The sequence below is a fragment of the Malurus melanocephalus genome, unplaced genomic scaffold (assembly GCF_030028575.1).
Source record: "Malurus melanocephalus ecotype Western Australia unplaced genomic scaffold, MMel_1.1 scaffold_300, whole genome shotgun sequence".
Lineage (NCBI taxonomy): Eukaryota > Metazoa > Chordata > Aves > Passeriformes > Maluridae > Malurus > Malurus melanocephalus.
Genome location: NW_026623532.1, coordinates 746,608 through 774,436, shown reverse-complemented (window position 1 = coordinate 774,436; position 27,829 = coordinate 746,608). Strand labels below are relative to the sequence as shown.

Here is a 27,829-nt window from a genome sequence, read left to right as displayed (position 1 = left end):
AATATTTAAACATTGTTGAAAAGTAACTTGAAACATTCCCAAAATGACAAACATCACAACTGAAAGAAATAAAACATTGAAACTAGTTAAACTTCAGAGAAAGACCATTCCACAGGACATGGACTAGACCATACCACTGGAAATAATGTTTGGATGAAGTGCAAGTTTGGTTAGAGTAGTTTAATAAATGGCTTAATAAAAAATGTTTTCACCAATGCAATTTTTATTGAAAAGCTTTTGAAGGTATTTGTTGGGGSTTTTTCTTGCAAATTATACTGTGTATGAGGGAAATGAAGACTGCTCTTACAGAAAAAAAGCTAAAAATAGTTTCCATAGACAAGGACTAAATTACAATACTTAAAAGGTGAAGTATTTGCTATATGACAAAGGACAAGAAACTTTTAAAAATGTATAGTAAGAAAGAAAATGGTGAGGCAGAAGTAACTACTTTATTACTGAACCATGCGATACAAATGTCACCGTAGAAGAAATATATAGGTCAAAACAATGTCCCAATTCCCAAGTGGAAACAGAACACAGTTGGATTTACTCAGAAAACATTTTGAATAAGCCTGATTAAAATGTTGCCTTTAATGGAGCTACAGAATAGAAACCTACCTGTCTGGGACACTGTAAGTGTTATGCTGAGCAGAGGTAAAAGTTGGAGCAGGAGTAGGACTGTTGTTGACAAATGTTGTAGGAGCATCAGGCCATGGTGAGCACTGAAGATAAAGAATTAAAACTTGAGTTTCTCTTGACAATACATTTTTTATTCTGATGCACACTTCTTTCATTTAAAGCGAGTTTTATCCGCAGAGTATTCCAATTTGCAATTCCAAATAAAGACTCCCTCTATCCCACACATTACATGCAGACATTCCAGATAAAAATCAGTTCTGTTTTATGTWGTTCTTTTATAAAGACTCATATTTATAATGCCTTCTGTTTAAAAAAAAGAAGGTATTATTGGTGAAAGTGACAGAAGACCTGCACAGATTATTCAGTTTAAACCAAAAACAACCAACCCCCAGCCATCTGCTGGAAAAAAATGTCTTTTATCCTGCATGTGATGAAAGGGCTGTTTAAACTGSAGGGATAATGACAAGACAAAAAGTGTTCTATAATAGTAAGTAAAGTTATGAATTTGGATGCACCTTGTGGATATACTGAATGTATCTGAGAGCAATTAAATACAAATAGAATTTTCTGCAGAAATATTGTGCAGATTTTCAATTATTTACTCCAGGACTAAAATTATGCTTACTTACATGGACTGATTTTTCTGAACTGCTTGGTAAATTGGAATTTTTTACACAAAATTAGGTCATTGCAAGTGCCTTATACGATAAGGCAGCTGTCCAATTTTGTCAGTCTTTTTTTGGGTATTTTTTAAAATTATCATGATAAAGCTTTTCAAAACAAGGCTACCTTCTAGTGCTTCCAACAGTATTAAAAATCCAGTACTTTAATGAAAAACAAAAACCGAACAGGTTTTGGTATGTTCAAAGACATGATTAAAACAAGCRAGTAGCCCAAGATCAAGTAAGCTAAGACCATGCCTGTTAAGACAATGAGGGTTTACARTATCATGTACCAGCTAAATATCTTGTAAGGAATTCGCAGATTTAAATCAGAGCCTTGTTAGAAGGGAGGAAGAAGGAGGAGGGGAACAAGTATGACTTGATATCAATGGAAACTTGCTTYAACGATTTTGTGTGGAAAGATCTTTCTGCTAAATAAGGCAAACAGTTCAGTGCAACACCAAGTTCCACCTGCTCTAAGAGAGTTAACAACGTTTCTGCGCTGGACACCAATCTTCACTTGTCAGCATAAGATGGCAAGTTCCCCAGCATGGCACATGGAATTAAAATAAATTAGTCCTGCATGTAAATTAAAAATGAGGAACATTCTTTATCTGAAATTTGACTCAAACCAGCATTTTTGTTAGSCACAGTGTCCAGAGTCTTTGATTACATGGTCAAAGCCACCCTTTGGGCTACAAGCAGTGCTCCCACACAGAGCATCCTCCTCTATGACCTGAATGTCTCTTAGGGTGAGACATTCCTCCTCCAGTTCTGTATATTCCCACCTGTTGTCTCCTCAAGCTCATTTTAATGTTAACCTCAAGGATATTACTTTACATCAGGTAATTACATGTAGCCTTCATTCYCTAAATATGTGGTCCAAAGCCATAATTTTAAGAGAAAAGCTCAACATAATAATGTCAACTGTTGTTCTGAAATATTCTGAAATCAAAATKARAATTCTTTCATTTTCTGACATTCTSTTCCTAAATTTTAATCCAAGATGTTTATGTGGAGATACAGATGCAAGCACCACATTCTTACCCACCATTCCCTTACAGAAGTCTAGTCACCATATATTTGAATTCAGGTGCAGAGAAGAATGCACTGGTKCAAGAGAACAACTTCTGAGCCATTTCCAAGGTATGTACTGCAGTCAATGTTTCTGTCCTTCAAACCCAGCAAGAGTTCTTCACAAAAAAAAATCTGGGTTTAAATCCAGGAAGAAACAGATGTGAAGTACTTAGAAAAATAAAATCCCAACCCAAAGCAAGTAGCCTTTCTTCTACCATAAACATATTTTCCTACCTTGTCTCCTATTCCAGCAAAATGACCACTAACTATCCACTAAGACTGAACAGGTTGGCTAAAAAGGAAAAATAAATAGTAAGTGTAATACTACGGCAACATACCTATTGCCTCTGTTCTCCTTTTTTCTGTCTTACAGGTTGTGGARGGAAAAGGGAGTATTTGAGCACTGAGATACTTAATTCTGAAAGGTTCAAGGAACAAGAAAGTCTTCCAGCAATTAACCTGAGCTGATTATGCTTTCGGAATCACTCCCATGTGCAAATGTCCTGCACTCCACAAACTGGATTAAGCAAATGCCTAGCCACCAAATCCATTAACATTACAAAGCAAGGATGTGTTTTCTAACATCTAATGATTTTCTAATGATGCTGGATTGTGTGTGGGGGGGGAGGTTATAAGGGGAATGGATCACAGAAAGTGGCACTGTCTCCTTAAAAAAGCACCTGCCATTGTCACTGTCAGGGACAGAACTCTGGACTTCATCCTTGTGGTCTGATTAGTCAGGATATTTATTACAATCCTAAACCAAATTTCAGTTAACCAAATGACATTCAGGAAGGTAATGATACTAATACAGAAATTCCTGACCAATGGACCCAAACACAGGAGAGAATGTCACCTGTCACAAGGGAGCATTCAGCTCTGTAAAAAGCCATCACAGAACAGAAAGATGTTTGGCATTGTATCTTTACCTGTAATAAACAATTCATACACACTGATGAATTTACCAAGACCATGTTTTTGAGGTATCAAGACTAACTGCCCTCCATTACTAGCTGCTGCTGATGCTACTATATTCCAGAAACTATGTCTTATTTCCAAATGTGGATTAATTCAGAATAAAACCATTTTGGTTTCAGATGTTTAAAAGCCTTCARTATAGGCCATGAATTAAGTTTTACAGAGTTAAAAAGAAAGATAAGAAATCTTTCTAAGTACAACTTATCAGATTTAGGTGGATATATTAGCATTTAGTTGGATATATTAGCATTTAAACTCAGGACATTCCTAACTGCAGAGGAATTGCAAAATCGCAAGTTACTCTAAGCCACGGATTAATGTAATATCCCTTCCTACTTCCAGTATACYAGAATCTGTCCAAATTCATACCTTACAAGACAGTAAAACTGAACCTTGGCAAAGAACTCCATGTTGTATTCAAATATCAAATTAACATGGAAACAAAATACAAAATCAAAATACAGTAAGTCTAATTTGTTCTCCAAGTTAGACTTAATATATACTTGGGCACACAGCACCTCCTTGGAGAACAAAGCATCAATTTTCTTATAYATGGTATAGGGCTTTTTCATTCTTTCATGTCCACAACCTAAAGTTCCAATTTATTTCAAGGTCTATACCTGGARGTCTTTTAACTTCCTTGTGCTCTATAATCAGCTCTATCTGCAAAAAATAACTAYTTGACCAAGTTTAATCAAACTGTAGTGTATATATTCCAGCTTATGACATATAATATACACTAATATAAAAATCAAGCAAAACACTGCAGACATAAAAAAACAACGAAGGCACAACTACAAGAATACAAATTTTCCTGCTTTTACAAATTCGAAGCAGGGGAAAGAAACTGGTGGGTTTTTTTCCTTCCTCATTACATAAGGACCAACTTTTATATACTGAGAGAGAGGAAAACAAAGCACCTCCTTCCCAAAATGGCCCCTGAAAGAAGGTCACCTGCACATAAACAACCACTCTGAGGTCCAGAAGGCAAGGTTAAATTGCAGCCTTTTACATCTACAGAAAAAGTTAACCCTTCAGAATGTGAAGAAGAGTCCAACAAGCAGTTTAACTATATGTCTTGCCTGATACTGAGACAATACTGAGATAAACACTGCAGAAACTACAGTGACTGTACTGAATTTTGATACATCAGCTGAATTCAAAGAAGTAATGGAAAACCTTATCTAGATGGCATTCCTATTTTCAGAAGTGATAAGGGAATGATGGGTAGTTAGAAAAAAAACCCTCTGGGTTCTTTGYAAGGACAGGAGAGCAGAGAAAAATGACCATTCAAAAGGAAGCTTCACCAAACTCCTTGCATTGTGTTAGAAACCCATACAAATTAGACTGGAAAGAAATATTAGATTCAATGTTTCCTGAAGGAAGCACAGTAAAAAACCAATCTGTCCAAATCCAACTGTGACTGAGCTGGAAATAATCACATAGGAGAGAAAAAATAAAAGAAACAAAAATGGAAATATCTAACAAATAGAAGAACAGAATCTTGGAGGGGTAAAATTAAAAAGACAACAAACAAAATGAGATGCAAAAATCAAGGAATGAAAAGGATGCAGATGTAGCAAGAAGATGTAGCAAGAATTCAGTTTTAAAAAGGAGGAGAACTACAGATTGAATCAACATTAATTTCTGAAACTCAATAAAAGGTAAAAATATTTCTAGGCAACTAGGAACAGCACTAACGAACAGTCAAGGAGTCTTGAGGSCATCTATTAAAGTACATTGCAAACAATTCTGGTTTGGTTGGAGTTTTTTTCTGTAACAGAGTTCCTACAGGACATATGAAGCAACAAGATCCACAATACACAAACGCATAACATGTGTAAGAGTGTCAATCTCATACTTAAATGTAGGGACACAGGTCTTCACTTTTTGTGTCTCAGCACCTCTGTGACCATGGTACTGCACATATGGAACACTTAATCTGCACGTCTGAGGGAAGTCTAGAAACAGCCAAAGCTTCTGATGGCCACATTTGGGAAGACAGATTTGCAAGGACAGAACAGCTYTAAGTAGAAACATTTATCATCCTTGTCCATATTTACAGGGCCCGTAAGAATAAGCCAGTCTGGTGACAAAAGAAAAAGGTCGATGAATTTGCCTTCGAGATGTAGATCAGATATTCCTTTTCTAGGTCAAGCAAACAAGTTTTACATTCAACTTCTATAGCTAATACCAGCACTGAGTGCATAGCAATTACCGAGATTTCACTAYAAATACAGAAAAAATAGTGTTTCTTGATATATTCTAAGGGCTTTGCAATTTCTAATAATTTTGCTAATGATAAAAATCAATGTAATGATGGAAATACCATGTGTTTAAATCTGCAAACAAAACCAAGTTAAGATGAAAGGATTTCATCTTACATGGGTAAAATTCAACATGGTTTAACAAACTGAGCAAATTAAAACTGAGCATTTTATTATGGGYAAATGCAAAACAGGAATATTCAGCAGCACAATTAAGTGGAAAGATGTATATAACAGCTGTTCACAACAGGCTGTGGTCATTATCCTTTGTGTGCTTTGGGAAAGGCATCAGAAATCCAGTACTGTCCTACCTAAGCTTTTCTTCACTACAATTAAGGTAATACTTCCATTCATAGAAGCTTAGTATTCCAAGAGATTGTTTAGGAAAGGTTAGACAACTTGTAGGGAATGATGTAGCTACAGTTTGCCCTACTCTGGGTAGTGGATTTGTCCTATCTGTTAAAAATACCTTTATTATTCTCCCTATAAGCAACAATCATTCAGTGAAATAGCTGYAACAGCAGAAGAAGAGAAAAACACAGAAATGTCTCCAAAGAGAAGCTTCAAAAGATGCTTTATAAGCGAAAGTGATAAAAGCCTGTTTTCTCCTGCCTCTCCCCCAGGACCAGCTGGAACAAGTAAAAGAATGCACTGCCAAAGAATCCTAAAGGTGCACCTTAAAAGAACAGAAACCAAAAAACCAACAGCCAAGAATAGAAGAAGGTAATTTCAGAGAGCTCAGTGCATACAATAGTTTTGGGTGCACAAAACAAAAAATCCAAATATCCTTCAAAGAACTCAACTAATATTGCTTGTTTCTTCCCACACAGTTACATGGGTTATAAACAACAAGAGGCATACACTGAAGTATTTTATAAGCTAAATATAAAACTTTATACATTACTTTCACAGATCATAAATACAAACCAAATCACACCTGAGGGACAGGAGTCAGATAGTCATTGCTACAGTACTGCTGGGGAAGAGCTTTAGCACACTATGCCTGTTCAAAGAACAGTCAAATAATTGTCTTCCACAGTTACATTATTAACTGACATTTAAACTTGCCAAATGGAAGATGCAGAGTTGTTTCTCTTAAGGAGAAGCATTTAAGAAATCTAAAATGCTAACCCTTGGCAGGACAACTGCATAGGACATATGTCAGGGCACAGGATACAKGTTAGATTCCTTCTGAGGTGCACATATAGAGTTAACAGGTCACAAAAATGAGCYGACTCTTCTGAACGGCATTAAACCTGCTTGGAGCACAGTATGTAGATGGCTAAAGGAAAAATCACTAACAACCACTGCAACATGATGTGGCTTTTTTAAAATACTGATGTATGTGAAAACTTCCATTGCATGTAAGTACAAATAGGAACAAACCACTAAATTTCACTGGTTTTACTTCCACTGATTACACATGTACAGAAAAGCAAAAACCTATTTCATTTAAAGTCATATAAACTGAAAGTTCTTGACTTTTAAGTTAAATAGATCCTCTGCAACAGTTTAAGTGTTAGATTTAGGAAGGATTCCTTTGCTAGAAACAAACAAGGAACAATTGGTATACATAAAAATGAATAAAATTAAGACACGGCAATCAAAAGTATTTTTACTTTATATAATGGAAGATTCTCCTATATCTAACACTGCACAAGGTATCTTGCATAATCAAAAGGTAAGCAGAAGTCCCTTACACTGCCTCGCTTTGCCAGAGAATCACCGTAGTCTGCTGGCAAAGTCCGCTTGCTGGACTTTTTCTGCTCATGTTCAACTGCATCTTCAATTATAGGCTCAAGCCTCATCTGGACAAACACCAAAGATGTGGATCAATTTCTTTTCATTATACAGTGAGGAAAGATCTAAAAGCCTTTTATCTAAAAGCCTTTTTAAAACTGAAATACTTAGAAAATTGCAAAGAACTCACTGATGTTTAAATAAAAAAAACCTACTGAGGCTCTGGCCTTAAATTCAGTAATCTCTGAAAAATAGACTTTGAAGCTCAAATTTGATAATTAAACTTTAGAGTCCCCCCTCTTTTTTTTTTTTTTTTTTTTGTTTTTCAGTTGCAAGATTTTGAAATTTGTATCAAAAGTCTTGCTCCAGGGGTCAGTACAGTCAGTCAAACAGTGCTCAAAATTAAATGTGTTTTAATACAACCATCTATTGAGTATCTAAATCCATGTTTACTAAACAAAAACTTTAMATTTAATGTTGCTGCTTGCTGGACAGGTCTGTCAAACAAAAAGCTTATTTTTATGGAGAACTAATTCTTCCCCAACCCTTTCAAGATTACAGCTAAGTAATGTGCTCTATGTATGTATTTTCTACTCAGTSAGCAGATGCAATTTTATTTTGTTACCTCTGTAAGAACTGTGGTGTCATATGAAGGCTGATACTTTTCTTTTTCATGTGCAGTTCGCTTTTCCATCTTTTCTCTGTCTGTTTTCTGTTTTCTGTCTGCTCCTTTGGGCTAAAAACAAATAGTTATGTGAACATGAACACAAGTGGAAATTGGTTTTGTAACTGAAATCTGATCTCAGATGTGAAGCATTACAAGCAGTAATATATAGGTTTGCCATATCTTTATGAGAGCTTCACTTAGAGACTTGAGAATCTGTTTTCTACTCTTACCTTAAAAACTTTGATTTGACAACTGGCTGAATGCAGATGATCTGTATACTCTCCATTTTCAGTCTGTTTAAACGTGTCAACCTGAATCCTAAAAGGAACCCCTTTCTCTCCTCCGTGTTTACGAGGGGTAAATTCAGTGCTGATACAATGTACCTGAAAAAAAACCAATGACCAAACAAAAAGGACTCTCAGAAGCATTTCAGATGTGAACKTTTTCATATGTTACCCACATCACATGAAGTTTCTCATAATAAATATTAGCAAAGCCATAAAAGGTCATTGACTGAAAGAGTTTTCATCTCATGCAGCCTCATCTCAGGGTATTTTCAAATATGTCCAACTCCTTTAAAAATCAATAGACCTTTTAATCAGTATGTAATTGCTTCAGGTRCTGCATCAGAATGAAGACTGGTTCATAAGCTATAAAAACCCCTTAAGGATATCAAATGAGAAAATCAGAGCAGAAGGAATTATGAAGAATCTCACTGGACAGTGCTCCCAATTCTTTTTGGTTCCTTATGGAATTTTAAGCCAACCTTTAGAATGAGTGAATATACTTGTGTAATATGCATCAGTTCCATTTTCAGTCTATTATCAAAGCTTCTAAGAAAATGCATAAAGGAAAATATTCCATAGTTTACCTCTCAGTTCTCCAAGAAGAGTACATTTTAGCAATTATGTAACTCTTACTAAAAAACTTATCTTTTATTGTGCTAGATAAGAGTTAATTTACTGACAATATGGAATTTAACCTATTGTGACAGCCTAAATAAGAAATGTTGCTACCTGAAACTTTACATCTATACGCCCGGATCTGAGACAAAAGGAWGCAATGTGAATATGAACATTCTATCTAAATAACTTCCAAACAAAGCGCGTTCATTGCCCTGAATAATAAATACACAAATTACAGAATTCCTACAAGGAAGCTTATTGACGTAGTGATAAACCTCCCTGAATGTCTGATTTAAAACCCTCATTTTTGTGGGGCAATACTTTAATTTTAAATCCTTAAGCCAAGCCTCTGCTGAAAGTAGTAGTAAGAGTTACTGAGAGGAATATAAGTTAATTCTTATACTTCATACAACATCGTATTTTAACTATGACAGCTTCTTCAAGGACTTTTTGAAAGCTTTTTATTTAAACTTTTTTATAAACCCAAATTAAGTTGAAAAACCTTACTGGGGACTCTACTAAGACCTATGAAACTGTGTTTTCTCACAAAGATGGAACTTAATGACTATCCCACAAAAAAATACCCCAAGAAGCTTCGTAGTTCAAATATACTGCTGCTTATGATCTGAAAGGCACCAAACACAGACATCCAGTCAAATAAAGGTTCAAACCTGAATAAAAGCAGATGTACATTTTGTTGGATCCCATAAAAATTCAACTGCATTGAGCTGGCTTGGATTTGTCTTGATATCAATGACTCCAACAGACATTGGAATATCTATTAAAATAAGTAGCATATATTTCAGAACAATCATATTGCAAGAAAATGCTATAGATAWATCGTAATATAAGGTTACCATCAGTATACAGAAGGCAGGATGGAAAAATGTGGGCTTTGGTGGCTTTGGTCCAGTTTCTTAGGACTGATACATAGGATCTTAGTAGATTCAACATACAAAGTACTCAARGTTTTAGGGGCTTTTTGGTTCTCCTTCCTTGCTACCACCCCTGAAGTTATGCACCAAAAGTGATCAAGCTATGCCAAGTACAAAAAAGATGTTGGCACTGTTTTTACAATCTAGTAGAGAAAGTTACTTTTGTCTGTGTTCTCCTAATTACTGAAACACTCAGCAGTCRAAATTAGAAAGATTATTAAATGCATAGGGTTGCAGAGATGCTATCTTACTTTTATAGCAATTAAAAGTTTGTGTAAGTTGTAAGAACATTTACATTCAAAATACACCCTATGACAAAGCAGCATCCAGAAATCTGGTCTGTCCCTTTTCACCAGTCCCAGCATAAGTGTGAATAAGTGTGAATGTGAGCAATTTAAATTTGGAAACTGAATTACAAACAGTGGCAACAAACAGAGATACCTAAATCGAGAAGTCTGTCCCCAGGGCGGTTCCACTTCCAACCCTCTAGCTGCTGGTGCTCTGTATACTGCAACCTTCTGTCATGGAACACAACTCTTATAATGCTCTAATAAAAAAGAAGACAATCCTGTGATGAGCCACAGAGTCACCACACGTTTAGAAACAGCCAAAAGATAAAGCACCTAAGCATGCCAAGATAGCCACAAGTGCCGATAAAYATGTATTTACAGCAAAAAATCTGGCAACCCATCAGTATCCCAAAATATTCCAAAACACAGAAATAGAACCGAGCAGCTTGAAAATGTGGTAAAAATGCAAGGGATCTGATTGGACACTTGAAAGGTCACTCTGGATTACATACAGTGAACTGAGAAATGCTGACAGCACAGCATCAACAATGTGTAGGCAATGCCAAATTATTTTAGAAAGCAAACAACAGAGATTTAATTTATTATGAAAAATGGCAAATATTACTTGAGCATTCTTTCACTGAGTATTCTGTGAATTTTTGTAGGACAYTTTAGGAAGTAAAATAGGAAATTCCCTTCCTAGTATTTATAAGATATTTACAAAAAACTATGATTTTMATTAATAGAAAGAACTAAAATGTTCTAAACTTATTTTAACTATTCTAGATGAAATACTCACCCAGAACAATTACAACATGATTAACTTTATGCAGCTAGGAGTAATTATCTAACAATGTCTGCTTTTGTGACCAGTTTTGGTACTGCTAAATAAATGCACATACAAAGYAATTTGTTACAGAGGCTGGGTATAGATACCATACACATTGTTACCCAACATATAGAATSCAGACAAATTTGCATGCTTCTTTTTCCATTATTACACAGTCTTTCTTGTATTAACAGCAACTAAAAGCATCGATAAAATCCAAGAACTTTCAAATGGAGTGCTTCTTCAAGATGGATTGTGTTACCTTGGGTTTATTTCAAAGATAATAGAAAGCAAATAGAGGTACAAACACACCATTCCCTTTTGCATTGCAAACTGGCAAGTTTGGAACTTGGAAATATCTGCAGCCACCTTCACCACCATGGAATTACTTCTGTGGTAAAGTACTGGGATTCCAGTATTTAAGCGTCCAAAATGGAAAATTCATTGATGCAGCATTASAATACCTTGCTATGGTAAAATTCACTTTTCTAAACYTTTACTTTGCTTTGCCCTGTTCTACTTACCAAACGACTCATAACCCACAAACAAASCTAGAAAACTACAGCAGAGAGACACCTCAAGGCTACAAGGAAAGAGCACCTAAGGGGGCAAAATAGACTATATGCTTATTACAGCAAATCACCATGCCAGGTTGTAAAAGTTTAATTAAGAACTCTCAAATCCCACTTTTATGCTTGTGCTTAACACTTCCTGAAATGATCTCTGAATAAGCATCCCACAGACAAGTAAGAACAAGGCATAGGACTATAGAAGCAAGCCAAACTTCACAAATCACACAGCCCAAAGCTGGCAGGTAAAGATTCAGCCTCCAACAGGTACACTGTTGTGGTGCATTTATCAGCACCACTTTCAAAGTGACTTTAATTAAGTTTTTTTCTTCTTTCCTAACACCTAAATAAGATTTTTTAGAAAATCAATAAAACCAATAATCATCAGATGCTTAGAAAAAAAAAATCCAAACCCCTCCATCAGTTCTATTTATCATCTGTACTCTGAACTGGGTAATTTTTCAGTTTGCTACATTTTCATACTTTGTAMAGTAGCTCAGATCCACAGTACTTTCTTCTAACATAGAAGCATGAGGAGACAAATCTGGAATTGAGGAAAGGGGCTTAGCTTTGGAAGAAACTGCTCAACGAGCAGCAAAACTGGACATCCATTTTTCTATGGATGTATCTCCAATATCCCACTGCTGCAAAACCCGCAGGGTGGCTCCATGTGTTTTCTGTAAGACTTCTTAAGAAACACATTCACAATACCTCCACCTGTGTCTAAATGATCCTCTACCTTCCTCTCACCTCTCCAGATCACTTGAAATGGACAATGTGATGGCTCAGAAGACACTGAATACAAAATCCACAGACAACTATCTTAAGCTTTGCATAAATACTTAGGTCTTCAGTGCACACAAGTATGCTTTGGGTATTTCTATCAATACATTTTTTATTTGTAAACATCTCTGGTCCCCATATACCTAGCAAATACCAAGCAACCAATATACCTAGCAGAAAAAATAAATTCCATAAAACAGTCTCTGGTTTGTAAGTAATACAATCTAGTGAACTTAAATTCACCTTCACCAGCTTTCCATTGATCTCTGGTATATCTCCAGCTTTTCGATTATCTAGCATCCGTATCTCATAGGACTGACCTTTAAAGAGAAAAAAAATGCATCACTAAAAGAGTAAGAGCACAAGGCTATTTTGTCTTTAATGCAAGATTAGCTTTTGGTTCATAGTACACAAGAATACCAGTACCTGTAACTGGAATTTGAGAGCTCCAGACAGCAACGTGCATTTCACAGCATGCAAATTAACAAAAACAAAGTGAAACTTTTTGGTCCCTTTAAAACTAGAGATATTTTCAAAGCTTAATTATGACACTTTGCATGAAGTGTAGGTACTTGCTTCTCTATTTCTTTTTCTGAAGAAAAACATTTCAAGGCTGAATTCCTTTATTATTTAAAACTGATGAATGGCAACATACTAACAACTGCTAACTCCCAAAACAAACTCTTGCAGAGATTTTAAACTTTTCCCAAAATATAAATACTATTCTCCCATGTTTAATTTTGTCCATATGCCTGTTGCCTTCGTATGATTTTTATGTTTTACATAATTTCAGAAACACACCTTTAAAAGAGTCAGTTACTGTTCATATCAACAGTATGAACAAACCTATCTTTCCAGGGAATATGATAAATTGCTGTGTTTCTAAAGAGGCAAAGATTGTAGCAATTTATTTAACTACCAGGATTTTTTTCTTTTCAGAGTGAAAAGAACATATTCATTTGAGAAATCACATTTTCCTAACTAAAACATAGGACAAAATAAATTTCAACATAGTCACTAGGATCAAAAGCAGCAAAATCATCACCTTCAACACTGCTCTTTTGGCTGCCTTTATTGGTTCAGTGTATCATACATTTAAAAGACATTTTGACTTGCCCTACAAGGCAATAACCCTGTGAACGAGCATATGATTTAAACTCCTTTCAGTTTCCACAGATGTTAATTCCAACTATGAACTGTTTCAGGTTGTTTTGTTTTGTTTGTTTTTTTTTCCTGGAACACAATTAGCATAKTCATGTACATACTCTACATATGCAACAGGCTTTCTTTACCCAAGAAGCATATGAACATTGATTGATATGGTCATTGATGACATAAATCCATATAAATTAGATATTGACCTCATGCAGCTGAGTAAGTAACAGATAATTTCTTCTTCTATATTTACCAGGAGGAAAACCTTTCCTGTTAGTGTGATTCAATCACCAGTGTTATACTACTCACACGGTTATAACATGTAAGTCCAACTTTATTTATAATCAGCATTTTTTAAATCTAGCAATATTAATAAACTTTCTCAAGTATTTTTCTGTTCTATCTCAGCTTTTTTTGGGGGGGTGAGGAGGTGGGTGAAGAAAAAAAATTCTGATCTTTTCCTCAAGAAATGTTGCTAACCTTTGACAGCTACAGAATAATAGTAAGACAGTAGATTTCATTAAGATAAAATCAAAGAATACCCAACTTGAAAATGTAAAAACAGCTTGGAAATTTTCAAGASAGAGGAACAGACATTCCATTTTGGAGTTCTGGACATGCAGCTATTCTGAAAAAGTGAAAAGCACTASAGCACTGATTTTTGTCAKCCCTACATGRGAGCTATWTWTGCTATTTTCTCTGCTCTTTCTTGGAGAGCAGCCAGAGGAGCAGGGTAACATAAGCTATGGATGATAACTGCCCTCTACTTCACACTGAATCTGTGGTAACTTCATTCACAAAAATCCCATGATGGTCAAATTTGGAAGGGACTGCTGGAGATCATCTTGGCCAATCCCCCTGCACAAGGTAAGGCCACCTACAGCCAACTGCCTAGCACTAAGCCTGGCTGGTTCTGAGGATCTCAAAAAATGCTCATCCAGTCCATACTTCATTAGCTTTTCCATAAGGATCTTACGGAAGAAACCAGCACAAGCCTTACTGAAATCACTTGCAAACAGTATCTACTAACTTCTCCTTGTCTATCAAGCCATCCAGTTCATCACAGATGTTTATGAAGCTGGTCAAGCATGATATTCCCTTGGGAAACTTGTGTGGACTATTCCTAATGATTATCTTCTCCTTCATGTACAGGGAATTGTTCTCAAGAAACATTGCTCCATCACCTTCCCAGGAAGTCTGTAGTTCCCTAGGTCCTCCTTTTTGAAGATCAGAGCAACATTAGCTTTCCTGTAGTTTCAAGCACCTCTCCTAGTCACCAAGATTATTCAAAGATGATCAAGAGAGGCCTCACAGTGACATCAGCCATCAGTGATACCAAAAAGGACTGAGGCCAAGAAGGTATTCAGCCTTTTCCATGTCCCGTGCCACCATGGATTCTATCCAATTCAGCAGGGGGCCCATTTTCAACAGTCTTCCTCTTGCCATTTACGTACTTTGAGTAAAACATCTTGTCTTTGGACATTCCTCACCAGATTAACTTCCAGCTTGGCTTTGGCTTTTCTGATTGCATCTCTGCAGGCTTGGACAGTGTCTCTGTACTCCTCTCAAGTTACCTGTCCTTGCTTCCACATTCTGTATGCCTATCTTTTGTATTTGAGCTTTCCTAGGCTGCTTACCCATGCAGCCCTCCTGCCATTTTTGCTCACCTCCCTGTTCATTGGGATTTGCTGCTCTAAAGTATGGAGGAGCTGATCCTTGAATGTTAACCAACTATCTCAGGTCCCTCCTCCTTCCAGAGCCTTATTCCATGGGACTCTGCTCTCCTGAAGTCCAAAGATGTGATCTTGTCTTCTGCCCTGCTTCTTCCTCTCAGGATAAGGAAGTCCACCATCTTGAAGGCAGACAAGCCTGATTTGATCTTGATACTCACAACCACACTGAGCCCTTCTCTGTTTCACAAGGTACAGCAGAGCAGSTCTTCTCACCAACTCCTCTATCACTTGGGTCAGGAAGGTGTCAATCAACACTTCCCAGTAACCTCCTAGGTTGCTCAYGTCCTGCTACGCTGTCCCTGCAGGAGACATCAGGGTGGCTGAAGTCCTCCTACACGGACCATGGACTGCAAATATGAGGCTACTTCTAGCTCTTCAAAAAAGGTCCCATCTTGTTCTTCCTGATCAGGTGGCGCACAGCAGACCCCCACTACAGTGTCACCTATATTGTCCTGCTCTTTAATCCTAACCCATAAGCTTTCAATTGGCACATCACCTATCCCTAGGCAGAGCTCCAGACATTCCAGCTGTTCTCCCACATAATGCATAACTTCCCCTCCCTTAGCCTCTTGCTCTGCCTTTCCTAAAGAGCCAATRTCCCCACACTGTAACACTGCACTGATGCAAGCCATCCCATTTAGTCTCCTCGATCCCAAAATCACATAGATGTCTTAATTCCTCATGTTTACTTCCTGTGCCATATCCATGCACTTCAGAGGCACCCTAACATGCTGATATATTACAAAGGGCTTTGGTGTTTCCATGGAATGATGCCTTACAGGCACCTACTTGCTTACATCCAAATGCTGGAGATGACCCYGTTTAAGCCTCCTTTTGTTGATGTTGCATTCCCTTTCATGCTCTTTGCTTATCAACCATGTCCATCACTCCCACACAGTGCTGCTGGTTACTCTGTCCCTCCCACATTTTTCCTACTTCAAAGCCCTCTTGACCAGRTCAGCCATGAGCTGGCAAAGGTACTGTCACTCCCCTTTCCGAGCTGGATCCCATCTCTCCCAAGCAGTTCTTTGCATTCACAGAACTCCAAGCCTTGCTGCACTGTAAACCAACCTAAAGAATGCTTCTCTTTCAAAAGCAATTATCTTCCATACCACTTCTGTATTCCATATACATCTAGCTGAACAGCAGCCAATGCAAAAAACTGTCTCACAACTTCAATATGCATTCYCAATGGACCAATTTAACAGATTTCACAGTAAAACCCCTGAACAACCAACCCTCATCATTTCAAGATCTGAACCTCTAGAATCAGCTTCAGCYGAACAYCTAATCATGTTAAATATTCCATTAACTCACAGAACACATGGGAATTAAGTACAACAYCCTGCTCCTCACAGGACTACCAAAACCTCAACCATGTGACTAAGAGCATCAGCCAAATGCTCCTTGAACTCYGAGTGACAMTGAGCTATACTAATTAAAATACTGACAGAGGGTAAAGTCAGGGCTTGCTAAGTAYTGCCTTAGGGAATGTCACCATAGCTTAACAGATAGGGGAAATGCCCCCGCTGCTTCTGATATTCTCAAGACAGGAAACTAAAACTACTGCTGATGAACTTAAAGAGGATACTTCCGTTGGAAATCATTTAAGGCAAGAAAACAAAAATGGGGCCAAACCAGAAACCAGATATCTAAATAACAAGCATGTAAATTACACTTTTGCTAGAGGACTCAATCCAACTCATTACACAAACGTACCTATCAGCACAATTCAGTGCTGCAAACTGATCCTTATTTTAAGCTGCCTTCAGTATGAAAGAACTCATGTCTCAAAACCTTTTTTTTGCATATCACAGAATACGCTGAATTGAAAGGGGATCCACAAGGATCATAGAGTCTGACTCCTGGCCTGCACAGGACATGCCAAGAGACATGCTATGTGCCTGAGAACATTGTCCAAATGCTTCTTGAACTCTGTCAGGCTCGGTGCTGTGACCACTTCCCTGAGGAGCTTGCTCCAGTGCCCAACCACCCTCCGGGTGCATACATATGTGTGTATACAAACACTAACAGCTAACAGAGAAATTTTAATGAAAAGGTCTTAACATTGGCAGTAAATGTACTGTCTTTCTGTCTGAAGTACTAGCAGAGAAAGGAAGCTGGCCAAATACTTTTTTATTCCCATATTTACTTAGAAAAAGGGTTTACCAATGCCTTCATTATTCAACATCAGGAAAAGCTACCCAGGACACAAAAAAATAAYAAAACTTCTTTGCCAATTAAATCTTTATATTAAAAGGTATTTTCAAGGACAGATGAAACGCTGATTGTCATTTCAGGCAGTGTCACTTTAAATGGCAAGCTCTTCTCAGAAGCAAGACAGCAAGCACTTTCTTCCTTCAGCCTGCTGTTTGTGCTCTGTCTTCAAATTACAGCACAGTAAGGAAAAGAAAGCTGAACTAGATATAGGAATGGAGATCCTAGGGCTTAGAGCCAGAGGAGGGGGATGAAGCAATCGGAAGGTACAAAGCCATTGATATGGTCCAAAAAAAAAGAAGATAAATCAGTTTAGTTGAGCTGAGAATACTAACTGACTAAACTTAGGACACCAATGTAATTCCCAGAGGTGAAGAAGGTTTTATCATATGGCAATGACTACATTCAGATTACCCAGCAGTGAGTGCGCTCTCAAGAAGAAAAAGTTGATTTTCATACATTTAACCACAGGCTATGAGGAAAAAACCCCAGCCCGATTTATATGAAGTATTTATCTAGTTAATTTCTGGTAAATGTACACAAACAAAGCAAAATACACACAAAATCCAAAGGTAGCTGCACTTGTGTTCATGTTCAAACATAATACTGTTCTGGACAGATATGTGTAGCTAAATTGAGAGTAATTACACTGGCCTCTTTTGTGCTCTTCTTGTTCAGGGACTGACATTTTAACATTTATTATGACTTTTGAGGACTGTTTACACATATCTGATGAAAATATTCAATTAACTTGCTACTATCAACTAAACTTAAACAGAAACGCAAAATTAGTCAAGTATTTTCGGCTATTACTACATGTAATTTGTCTCCTAAAAGCTCTATTGGCTTGATTTTATTGGGGGATGTGGAGGATTTTATTGGGGGATGTGGAGGAGAGGGGCATCTCACAACGGGAAAAAAAAACAAACCAAGCCAACAAAGAAAAAAACCCCTCATCTCCACCAGAAACAAAAGGGGAAGGTCCGTGCTACAGTTAGGAGCCTACAAATTGGACAAAAAACCCTCTACTAGTACATTTATATTGAAATGAAATATGAAATACCATTCCAGTGTTAGACTTGCACCACAAGCCGCATTCACATAGGTATACTAACCTTGATTCAAGTATGTGAGAGTTTCATCATATAATTTTACTGCTGGAGATGTTGCAGCACACATAACATACTGAAAAGGTGGATGTTTGGTCTCATTTTCTTGTGGAAGGCTRGAATCTTCCTGTTTGAAAATAGGCAGTGCCAAAACATCACTGAAAAGGAAAAAAAAACAAATAAATTTGAGATTGCTGGCCCTGTTATGCCTGAAGTTAAAGAAAAAAAGCTATTTGTGACTTAAAAAACCCATAGAGAAATACATACAGATTTTTGTTGTTCATTTTATTAGTAAAACCTATGTGAACCGTATTAAAAACATCTTCCACCAGAACTTTAGGATACATAAACAATACCAGGAGACCTAAGCAGACRGTTGTGCTGATTCTCTGGAAATTTAATCTTTTTGAGGGCTTTTACASTGTCCACTGAAAAAGTTCAGTTTTAACTTTCCACTGGTCAACACAGCAAAGCTTGCCTACTAAACATGCAAGTGAAGGCAAGGCTTTTACTTTCTCCTTTGAAATATCGTATTCCCCAAAGCAAGTTACCTACCCTGTGAAAGTATCTCTATCCACATTTAGTATCATTATATCTAASCTAATATTTCTGTTAACATGGTCAATCTTCCCTTTTCTTAGGCTTTAGCACATTGAATAACCCAAAAATGACTAAGCAGCAGATTCACAAAACATAAGCTATATGTTTATGCCAAGATTCACTTCACTTATTCACAACAACCAGAAGAACTTTGCAACTGCTAAGTTTCTAAARAGTAAAGAGGAGTCCATACTGTCCACAAGCTGTAGGAACAAAGACAGCTTCACCACAACCAGCAAATCTTCTGCTTTCTACAAAAATTAGTAATCTGTATTAGCAATAGATTAGTCTCCCTTTTATGCAGAAATCCTTCATAAATTACTCTTCAAAGAGTTTTATTTGCACTGCATTTTTTTTCATGATGTAACCATTTGAAGATCCATGAAAATTTCTTTCAAAATGTTTCTAAACTAAATTCAGCTCCCACATCACCTCACCTGTTTATTCGCTTTTTATCTAACATGTATCTTGTTTGTAGCTCTTGCATTGARCACAAATACAGATTTAATACGTTTTGCAAAACAATTATACATGTCTTAYCTGTATTGCACTATTATTTATTTGTACATTGTGCCCTAAATTTTTTCAAGTAAAACTTTTTTACTATTCTTCATTTTTGCAAGAATGTGCTTTACTTACAGAACTTTATTAATTCCTCTGCAACTCACTTTTGAAGAATCAGAAAAGTGTCAATATCATAATAAATTAAAAAAATAAAATGTCAGCCAATATTTTTGTGTCACAGAAGGTTAGAATCTAAGACTTGGTCTACCAAAGTCTTAGATATGCAGAGTACACGTGGAGTAGGCCAACTATTCTTTCAGAGCAAATAATCAGCAAGCATTCAGTAAGGGATGTCATTCCCCTGGCTACTTGGAATAAGTTATACTGACTGGAACAAAATGTATTTATGAAGGGTGAAAAAAACTCAGGGATTTGCCTATACCTTGTAGAGACTACAGTGTCTCTCCACACAAAGCAGCTGGAATGACACCCATACAGGTTCCTTTCCACTAGGAAGAAACCACAGGAGATGCTACAAAGACTGATGTAAGCAGGGTAAGCAGGACAAGGCAGTATACAGTCCAAAAAAGCATTWCAAGCCTGCTGAACCATGTCCTAATTACTTCTGATGCCAGTTCCCCAAAGTGGAGCCCAGAGAAAGYTTAAGTAAGTTACAAAGGAAGATGAGAAATGCCCACTTAGGAGAAGTGGAAACCCTTAGAAGAGTTTACTTATRCAAGGATCCATGAGTAGGACAGAAAATTCCATAGATTGGTGACYGCTCCTTACAATGATTTTGAAGAAACAAGGAGATGCTTCAAGACTTGGTTTCAGTCGGGAGGGCAGCACRAGCAGCCCAACACAAGAGGGAGCACCATGAGAAGCAGAGGGAAGAACGGTTCCAAGACAGGAACCTACACCAGGAACCCATGCTCGCTGCACAATTCAGCACACTAAACACAAGTGCTTTTATGAGGAGGAACTTTAAAATAGCAAGAACACAGAAACAATGACAATGTTTAAAATACACACACACACACACACATACACACACGAGTCAAAGTGCAAAAACCAAGGCATACAAAGTATCTCACCAAACAAATTACCTGCAATTCTCAACTAAGTTCTGCAGCATTAACTTTCACATAATACACAAGATTAAAAAGAAGTCTTWTGTGTATTCATGAAAAATATCTTTAAAGCCTTCATTTTCCACTCACAATTTAAAGTTAAAAATGTAGCTGTAGCTGGTCTGGCTTAAGAAAGCATAATGTGATTAATTAATTAGTTAAGAGACAAGGCATTAGAAACCAAAAAAACCATCAATTTTGGCAGCTTTTAACCTGGTTTTACTAATACTTACAAAGCAGTAATGACTAATAGTCACTATAGAAGAACGAAAAATAAAGACATCGAACTTTACAACCCTACAATTAAGCTGTAAAAAAAAAGCATAATGTTCATTCTTAAATACCACCACTCCAAAAAGCACTCCAGAAGACAGCAAAAGGCAATTTTTTCTTTATAAAAATCTTCTGGGTACTAGTACATTCCARATGAAAAGAAAAGCCAATACAATGTAAACTCCTTCCTACAGCATCTTTAAACAAATACCATTTAAACAAGTCTTAGCTACTTGTGCTAGAGGTGCTTAGATGAAACCTCACCATACAAAAGATGGAAGGCTCAGAGGAGGAAGCAAGGTGAACGTTAACACTTAAACTAATGGGATGCATCACATGTGAGAAGTTGTCCTATGTCATGAAGTCTTTATGAGCATAGTACAAGACCAAGAAAAATGTAATATATCTTCCCATACTCGTGAAACATTTGTCAGCCTTCAAAATCACCTTCCTTAGGTATCTAAAACCCTCTTTTCAACACTTGGTCCACAGCATTCAAAAAAAAAAACAACACACACACACACACACACACACACACACACACATCCCTCCTTAATAACAATAATAGGACCAAAAAACAAATTAAGAATTTCCTGTCCTTACAAGAACAGGAACTACTTCGTCATTAAAATTCCAAGTGATGTTCCATCAACTGACTCCCTTATCTGTCTTCTGGATTGTATACTTTTGGGTGTGAGTACTAAAGCATCCCAAGAACACACGGCCCCTTTTAAAGCATGGTTTACGAGGACAAATACTTTGAGAAAAAAAATTTCTCTAGCAGGATTTTAACTAAGAGGTATGATCTCAAAGCCAARCTGTGAACTGTTCAGAGGTGAGAGCAAGCCATAGGAAAATGTAAGGCAATGGGAGAGCTGGTACTTTCTAACACTTTCCCAATGCTCACAAAARCAAGTCTGGTGGGAGGCAAGACCCCTGGAATTAATTTCTGGGAAACAACTTTCTCTGCAGCACCTGTCAAGAAGTCCAGCAAGAATGACAAACAGGTGCAAATGTGATGCTGTTCCTGRGAATCCCACAGATCATCACACAGAAACTCAGACGGTGAAAGGCTTCAATTTAAGAGGAGTATGGCACAAAATACAACAAATAAACAACAAAATACAACACTAAAACCTTAGTCCTTCCTACTAAGGAAAAGAAAAATGTTCAATATGACAAATCCACGGTTCTGCAGGCATTCCTCTGACACAGGGAGGTCAGGCAACTSCTGTAACTTGAAGCAGCTCTAGTATAGATAGCTCCWGAAGAGCAAACATAGGCAGACCTGCTGCCCTGCTCTCARTCTGGTATGTCCATCTACSGCAAGAGGTGACAGGAAACAGAGAAGACAGTTCTGCATTTTGAAGTCTTTTCCTTAAAAATGAAAATGGCCCCTGACTTTCAGTATTCACACACTCAACTTGGAAGAAAACAACAACAAACAAACCAACAGCTCCAAGCCAATGGCAGTGACCAAGAACATGAAGTTTATCTTTCAACGTTTTATTTGTGGTGACAAAGCAAGGAGGCTTAGTTTTGTGGATTCTCTTTTTCTTCTTCTTCTGCCTTTTTTTCTGACAAGTACTTATGTATCTGTGTGCTTGCACAAAGAATCAAGCTCCAGTTCCAATCAGTATATAAGATTTTATGTTAGACACTAGATACTAGCGAAAATTACTTTTTCTACAGTGCAATGCATTAACAAAGTAGAACAGACTATTGCAACAGAAGCTTTATAATGCATTCTGCAGAAAACACTTTGTACATCTGAAAAAAAAAAGGGAAGAAAAAATTCAGGATACCTTAAGTAAGCATTCCCCTTCAAAAAAGAACAATATAACAAGCAGTAGAGCCTCAAAAGAGTGGGAGGCCTTAGGGGAAGCATAAACAGCARTTTTGTCTGTCATAATGTAACAGCAGCCAAACCCAAGACCTGAACGAGATAACTCTTTTTTTATTATTTGTTTCTGCACAGCAACTATAAAATTAGGGCARTAACTGTCATGACCCAATCATGTTCACCAGAAGCCAAAAAAGGATGACAAGAACCAAAAAGCTGAAAAACAAAGAGTTCCAAGTTGTACAGTGTTTCCTCAACTTCCAGCTGACCATCCCAGGGTGACTAAAGCCTAGACTGTACTTAGGGTGGTACACGAAGTCCCCTCCCAACCCAAGGCTCTCCACATCACAGTAAGGAAACAAGACTGAAGACTGCAATAGGCTTTCCTTCTTTTAAACYTTCTAAAGCAGCAGAGAGCTCCATTCTCTGAAGWCACTTAGGTGCTTGGGAGATGCAGCAAGGTCAAACTGACTTGACTGTCCAAAAATGGAGGACTGTCTGGATGGATTTTCACAGTCTTTTGTAGAGACCTTCCCATTTCAGAAGCAAAAGCTGCTTTTTCAATCTAATTTAATAAACTTCAGGTTTTAACCTACAAATATATACCAAAACAGCTACTCCTGAAGTAATTACCAAGTTCCCCATGACAGGTTTGAATTTTAGCACTACRAACACCACTGGAACTGCAAGTATTTAAATAAATCCCTATACTAAGCTTCCAAATTACACATRAAGACTCAGTCATTAAGGTACTTGTCTTTCTATTAACGCTCAATTAACCTAATKTAAATTGATTCATTAATGAAGTAATTCATTAGATGAAAAATGGAATTCTGTTACAAAGATGACAGGCAGAGCTTTGAAACTTGTCTTTTCTATTAAATAGCTCCCATTTTTTAGCAGTTCACAGCAACCATCAGTGGTCCTCAAAATTATACAATTCGTGTTGAGTTACAATGGATATTATGAGGATTTGTAAGAAAACATGATGGGTGTCATTATCAACTGAAATTAACATTAGCTGCCTGAAATTAACTCAAATCTCCCTAGCACTAAAGTCTGTACATAAAGTTTTTATACAGGTTTTGATGGGAGTGTTATTTGACACATTTGACAACTGTTATTATCAATTGAATTTAATTTTGTTATTAAAGGCAGTTTCTTATTGCATGAGAAGGTGTTAGAACAGCAATCAGAAAAAAATGTGTTTCAAAACTTTATAGGGAAATTTTGGAAACTATTTAAAACTGTGTGAATCTGCAGGAAAATTGAGGAGGCACTTAGCTCTGAAAAAATCCCAAAATCCTACAACAGATTGATGATCAACGGACATGTGCAACTTTCTCATTAAGAATAAACACAGGAATAATGCCATATATTCTGCCTAAGGGCACTTACTCATCATCAGCTCCAGGAACCATCAACTCCTTTATATATTAACCCCAACAGTTAGAAGAGTTACATGCAGATCCTCCTAACAAAACAAAGGGGGCATGTACCTTGAGGAGCTGTCCCAGCATCCTCCTCTAGGCAGTATTTCATCTTCTTTTATCTTTTTTTTTGTAAGAAAGCAACAGGTAATTAACTTTTAGTTGCAAGAGTGAACAGTGACAGAGCAGTATCTCTCCTGTTCAAGCTTTTCCACTTCTCTTAGTTTTCCCCTCTCCCATTACCTATCAGGYCATAATTTCTCTAAAGCAGAAATCTAACCAATACATGGAATAACTTTCATACTTGCTGAAATCACTCTGAATCAAGAAAACACTAATAGCATTTAAGTGATCCCTTTACCTATGGGGTCCATGAATAAAGTCACAAATACTACTGCTGTGTATGTTTTCCAAAACTACATTGCAGACAAAGCGTSCAACAAAATTCATGACTGAAGTATAGCTTAGCTTACACAAAACTGCTTTTTAAGTGCTACAACTCTTAAACACTAAACTCAATACTAAACAAGTGTTTTTAATGGCTACAACTCTTTCTGTGGTCATTCAGAATGTCCTAACAGGCAGGTATAGATAACAAAAAGCCACYTAGGATTGCTGCCCACCATCCYATGATGATATGACCAGAACAGACAWTCTAYCCAACAACWGTAAGAATGATAATTCTTACAGTTCCTAGAAACTGAAGAGTGTGCATTACTGGCATGAGAAATGATCTTATGAGAACACAGGAAAATATAAAAAAGAGAACAGTCCGTACTCAAAATTTTTCATCTTAAGAGATTGTGGAAAGAACTGAATCAAGATACAGAAAGAAGAGCAGTTTTTGTACAGGAGCACGTGCACTTTCTRTTGGTGTTTGGACACTAAGAAGCCATCCAGGTAACAACCACACAGCTGCCCACAAAAACKGGCACACCACTTCATGGGATAAATGTCTGAATGTTTGCTAAGACAGAAATGAGACAGAAGTAGAAAAAAAAAACCAGCTAAATATATTACAAAAAAAAAGGTGAATATAAAATCAGAAATATTCTCATCAAGAGAGATGAATCACCTTGTTCTCTGAACTGGCAAGTTCTCAATGTTATTTTTAATAAAAGATAAAACCAAAGCAAACAAACAAAAACCAACCAAACAAAAACCAAAACCAAAAAAAACCAAAAAAAAAAAGAAAAAAAAAATCAAACCCCACACAGAACAAAACCCCCATTAAATACATATCCCACCATAAACCCACTGAGCTCACAATCCCAAATACTATCACAGGGGTCCTCATTTCTATCCAGCAGAAGCCCTTTTTGTAMCTTCCAGTAAATACACTGCACTTCWAAACACTTTACCTGGGAAGTAGTGSCTTAAAATATACATAATAGATGAAGCTTGGGGCCACCTGCAAGTTTCGGTTTCCCCTGAGAGAGAATGTGCCTTTTATAAAGGCTAGGCCRTCAAAACTATCAAATGCAACTGTTTTACTTCGCCAAACTTAAAATACTGGCTAACCCTTTTGAAGGCCTTGGACTTAAAATGTCTCTCGGTGCCTCCAAAACAGTTTCTCTTTTCCACACTAAGTCGTCACTCAGGAATCCACACATTCTGCCCATGGGCGAGATAAAAGTAACTCAAACAAGTACAGTTTTATCTTAGCTTGGAAAAGGCACATCCAAACGCTACTTAAACACCCTTTGTACCACCTGGAAAACAATCAAAAGGTAAGGAAACCGCCAAGCTGACTACGAACAAAAAAGAGCTACACAGTAAGAAAAAAACTCCCCATCACTGAAGACATACTAAATAGAAAAAAAATCACTATACAAAAATATAGAATAAACATACTGATTAAAGTACAACCATACTAGATCCCTATAAACTACAACATTTACCTGCTCGAGAAAGAGCAATTTCAAACCTGGCAGAAAACACCTATTGTTTATTACAATCAAGAATTACATTTGTTGCATATAAGCTGATCATCGTATGGAACGTGGGGTCCGGTTACATCCCGCAGGGACAGSGAAACGTCAGTTTTAGGTCAGGGATTTCACATATAAAGGGAACAGCACCCCAGCGCAGGCAGCTGCCTCCTTCCCAAGCGGACCTGCCAGCAGAACTGGAGGGCAGGGCGGGAGCCCCTCCGACACGTGCCAACTCCTCGGGAAAACCTTTCGGAATACAAAAATAAGCCGGGGGGAAAGGAAAAAGCCCGGCTCCTTCCCGCGCAACCTGCCCAGCGGCACGGGCAGGGCTCCGCGGCCCGAGGAGGCCGGTGGGGACGCGGCGGCCGGAGCCGGGGATAAGCCGCGGGATGAGTTACCTCATGCTGTAGGCACCGGCTCCCAGCTCCTGCCCGATGCCCGAGAGGCTGGCGTCGAAGTCGTGCACCAGCCCAGACTCGATCACTTCATCCATCTTCAGCACCCACGCCATGTTCCACCGGCCCCGCCGCGCTCCCGCCGCGGGAGGAGCCGGACGGGGCGGGGCCGCTCGGCACCGGCGGCGCCGGGGAGGCGGTGCCCGGGAAGGCGAGGGGGCTGAGGAGACGGGGGGAGAGGGGGGGAAAAGCACGTGCGGGGCGGGGGACGGGGGCGACTCTGCGCTCAGCCCCGGGGGGAGCCTTTCTTCGCGGCGCGACCGGGGCGCGGGGTCGCTCTCAGCATCCTGCGCCCGCCCGGCCGCCGCGGGGCGCTCGGGACCGGGCGGCCGCCGCCTCCTCCTCCGACCGGACACTGCCCAGCGCCGCCGCTTCTGCCGCCGCCCGAGCTCCGACCCAGCCCAGCGGCGCCTCCCGCCGCATCATTCGCAGGGGGGAGGCTGCGGCGGCGGCGGCAGCACCGCGGGCACCCGCCGGGGTGGAGCTGCCGCCGGAGGTCACGGCCGCCCCGGGGGCTGGAGCCCGCCGCTCCGGCGCGTCCCGCAGCGCCGCCACCACCGCTCACGACAACATGGCGGCGGCTTCCACCCCCGAGCCCCTGCCGGGGCGGTGCCTGCCCGCGCTCGGCGCCGCCGATTGGCCGAGCTCCACCGGGAGGACCAATCAGAAGCGGGCGCGGAGGGGTGAGGGGGGGACGTCTGACCAATGAGGGGGCACTTCCTCACGCCAGGTGACGTCAGCGCTGACGRGCGCGGGCGAGCCCTTCCCTCCACCCCCAGCCCCGCGGCATGGCGGGAGCGCGCGCCCCGGAAGGCGCGGCGGGGCCATGAGGAGAAGGGGCGGGAGCGGGAAAGGGCGGGAATGGGAAAGGGCGGTCGGGCCCTCCCGTCCGCTCCCTCCCGCCCGATCCCTCCTGCCCGCCCGCAATGGGGGCTGTGTGCCTCCCGCCGGGCCGCACAGAGCCCTTCTCTCTCCCCAGTTACCGCCGGGGCGGTCACTGCGCTGAGCAGCCTGGTCCGGTGGAACGTGTCCCTGCCAATGGCGGCGGGTGCGGATGGGAACGAGATAAGCTTTGAGGTCCCTTTCCAACCCAAACCGTCGCATG

At 38.9% G+C, this 27,829-nt stretch overlaps 1 protein-coding gene across 3 annotated transcripts in view; it reads right to left on the bottom strand.

Annotated features, from left to right (window-relative positions):
• UBP1 (upstream binding protein 1) overlaps nt 1–27,291 on the bottom strand; it is a 35,290-nt gene extending 7,999 nt beyond the window's left edge. The window contains exons 1-9 of one of the 3 annotated variants that reach the window (XM_057377127.1): nt 26,668–27,291; nt 18,562–18,713; nt 12,585–12,661; nt 10,312–10,417; nt 9,607–9,713; nt 8,261–8,413; nt 7,989–8,099; nt 7,324–7,431; nt 619–722 (exon numbers count right to left, since the gene is read on the bottom strand). In XM_057377127.1, the coding sequence (XP_057233110.1) occupies nt 619–722; nt 7,324–7,431; nt 7,989–8,099; nt 8,261–8,413; nt 9,607–9,713; nt 10,312–10,417; nt 12,585–12,661; nt 18,562–18,713; nt 26,668–26,780 (1,031 nt within the window). In that variant the 5' untranslated portion in view covers nt 26,781–27,291. The remainder of the gene's footprint in view (nt 1–618; nt 723–7,323; nt 7,432–7,988; nt 8,100–8,260; nt 8,414–9,606; nt 9,714–10,311; nt 10,418–12,584; nt 12,662–18,561; nt 18,714–26,667) is intronic. The other 2 variants (XM_057377126.1, XM_057377128.1) reach the window with 2 other exon arrangements.
• Between the last annotated feature and the right edge of the window lie 538 nt (nt 27,292–27,829).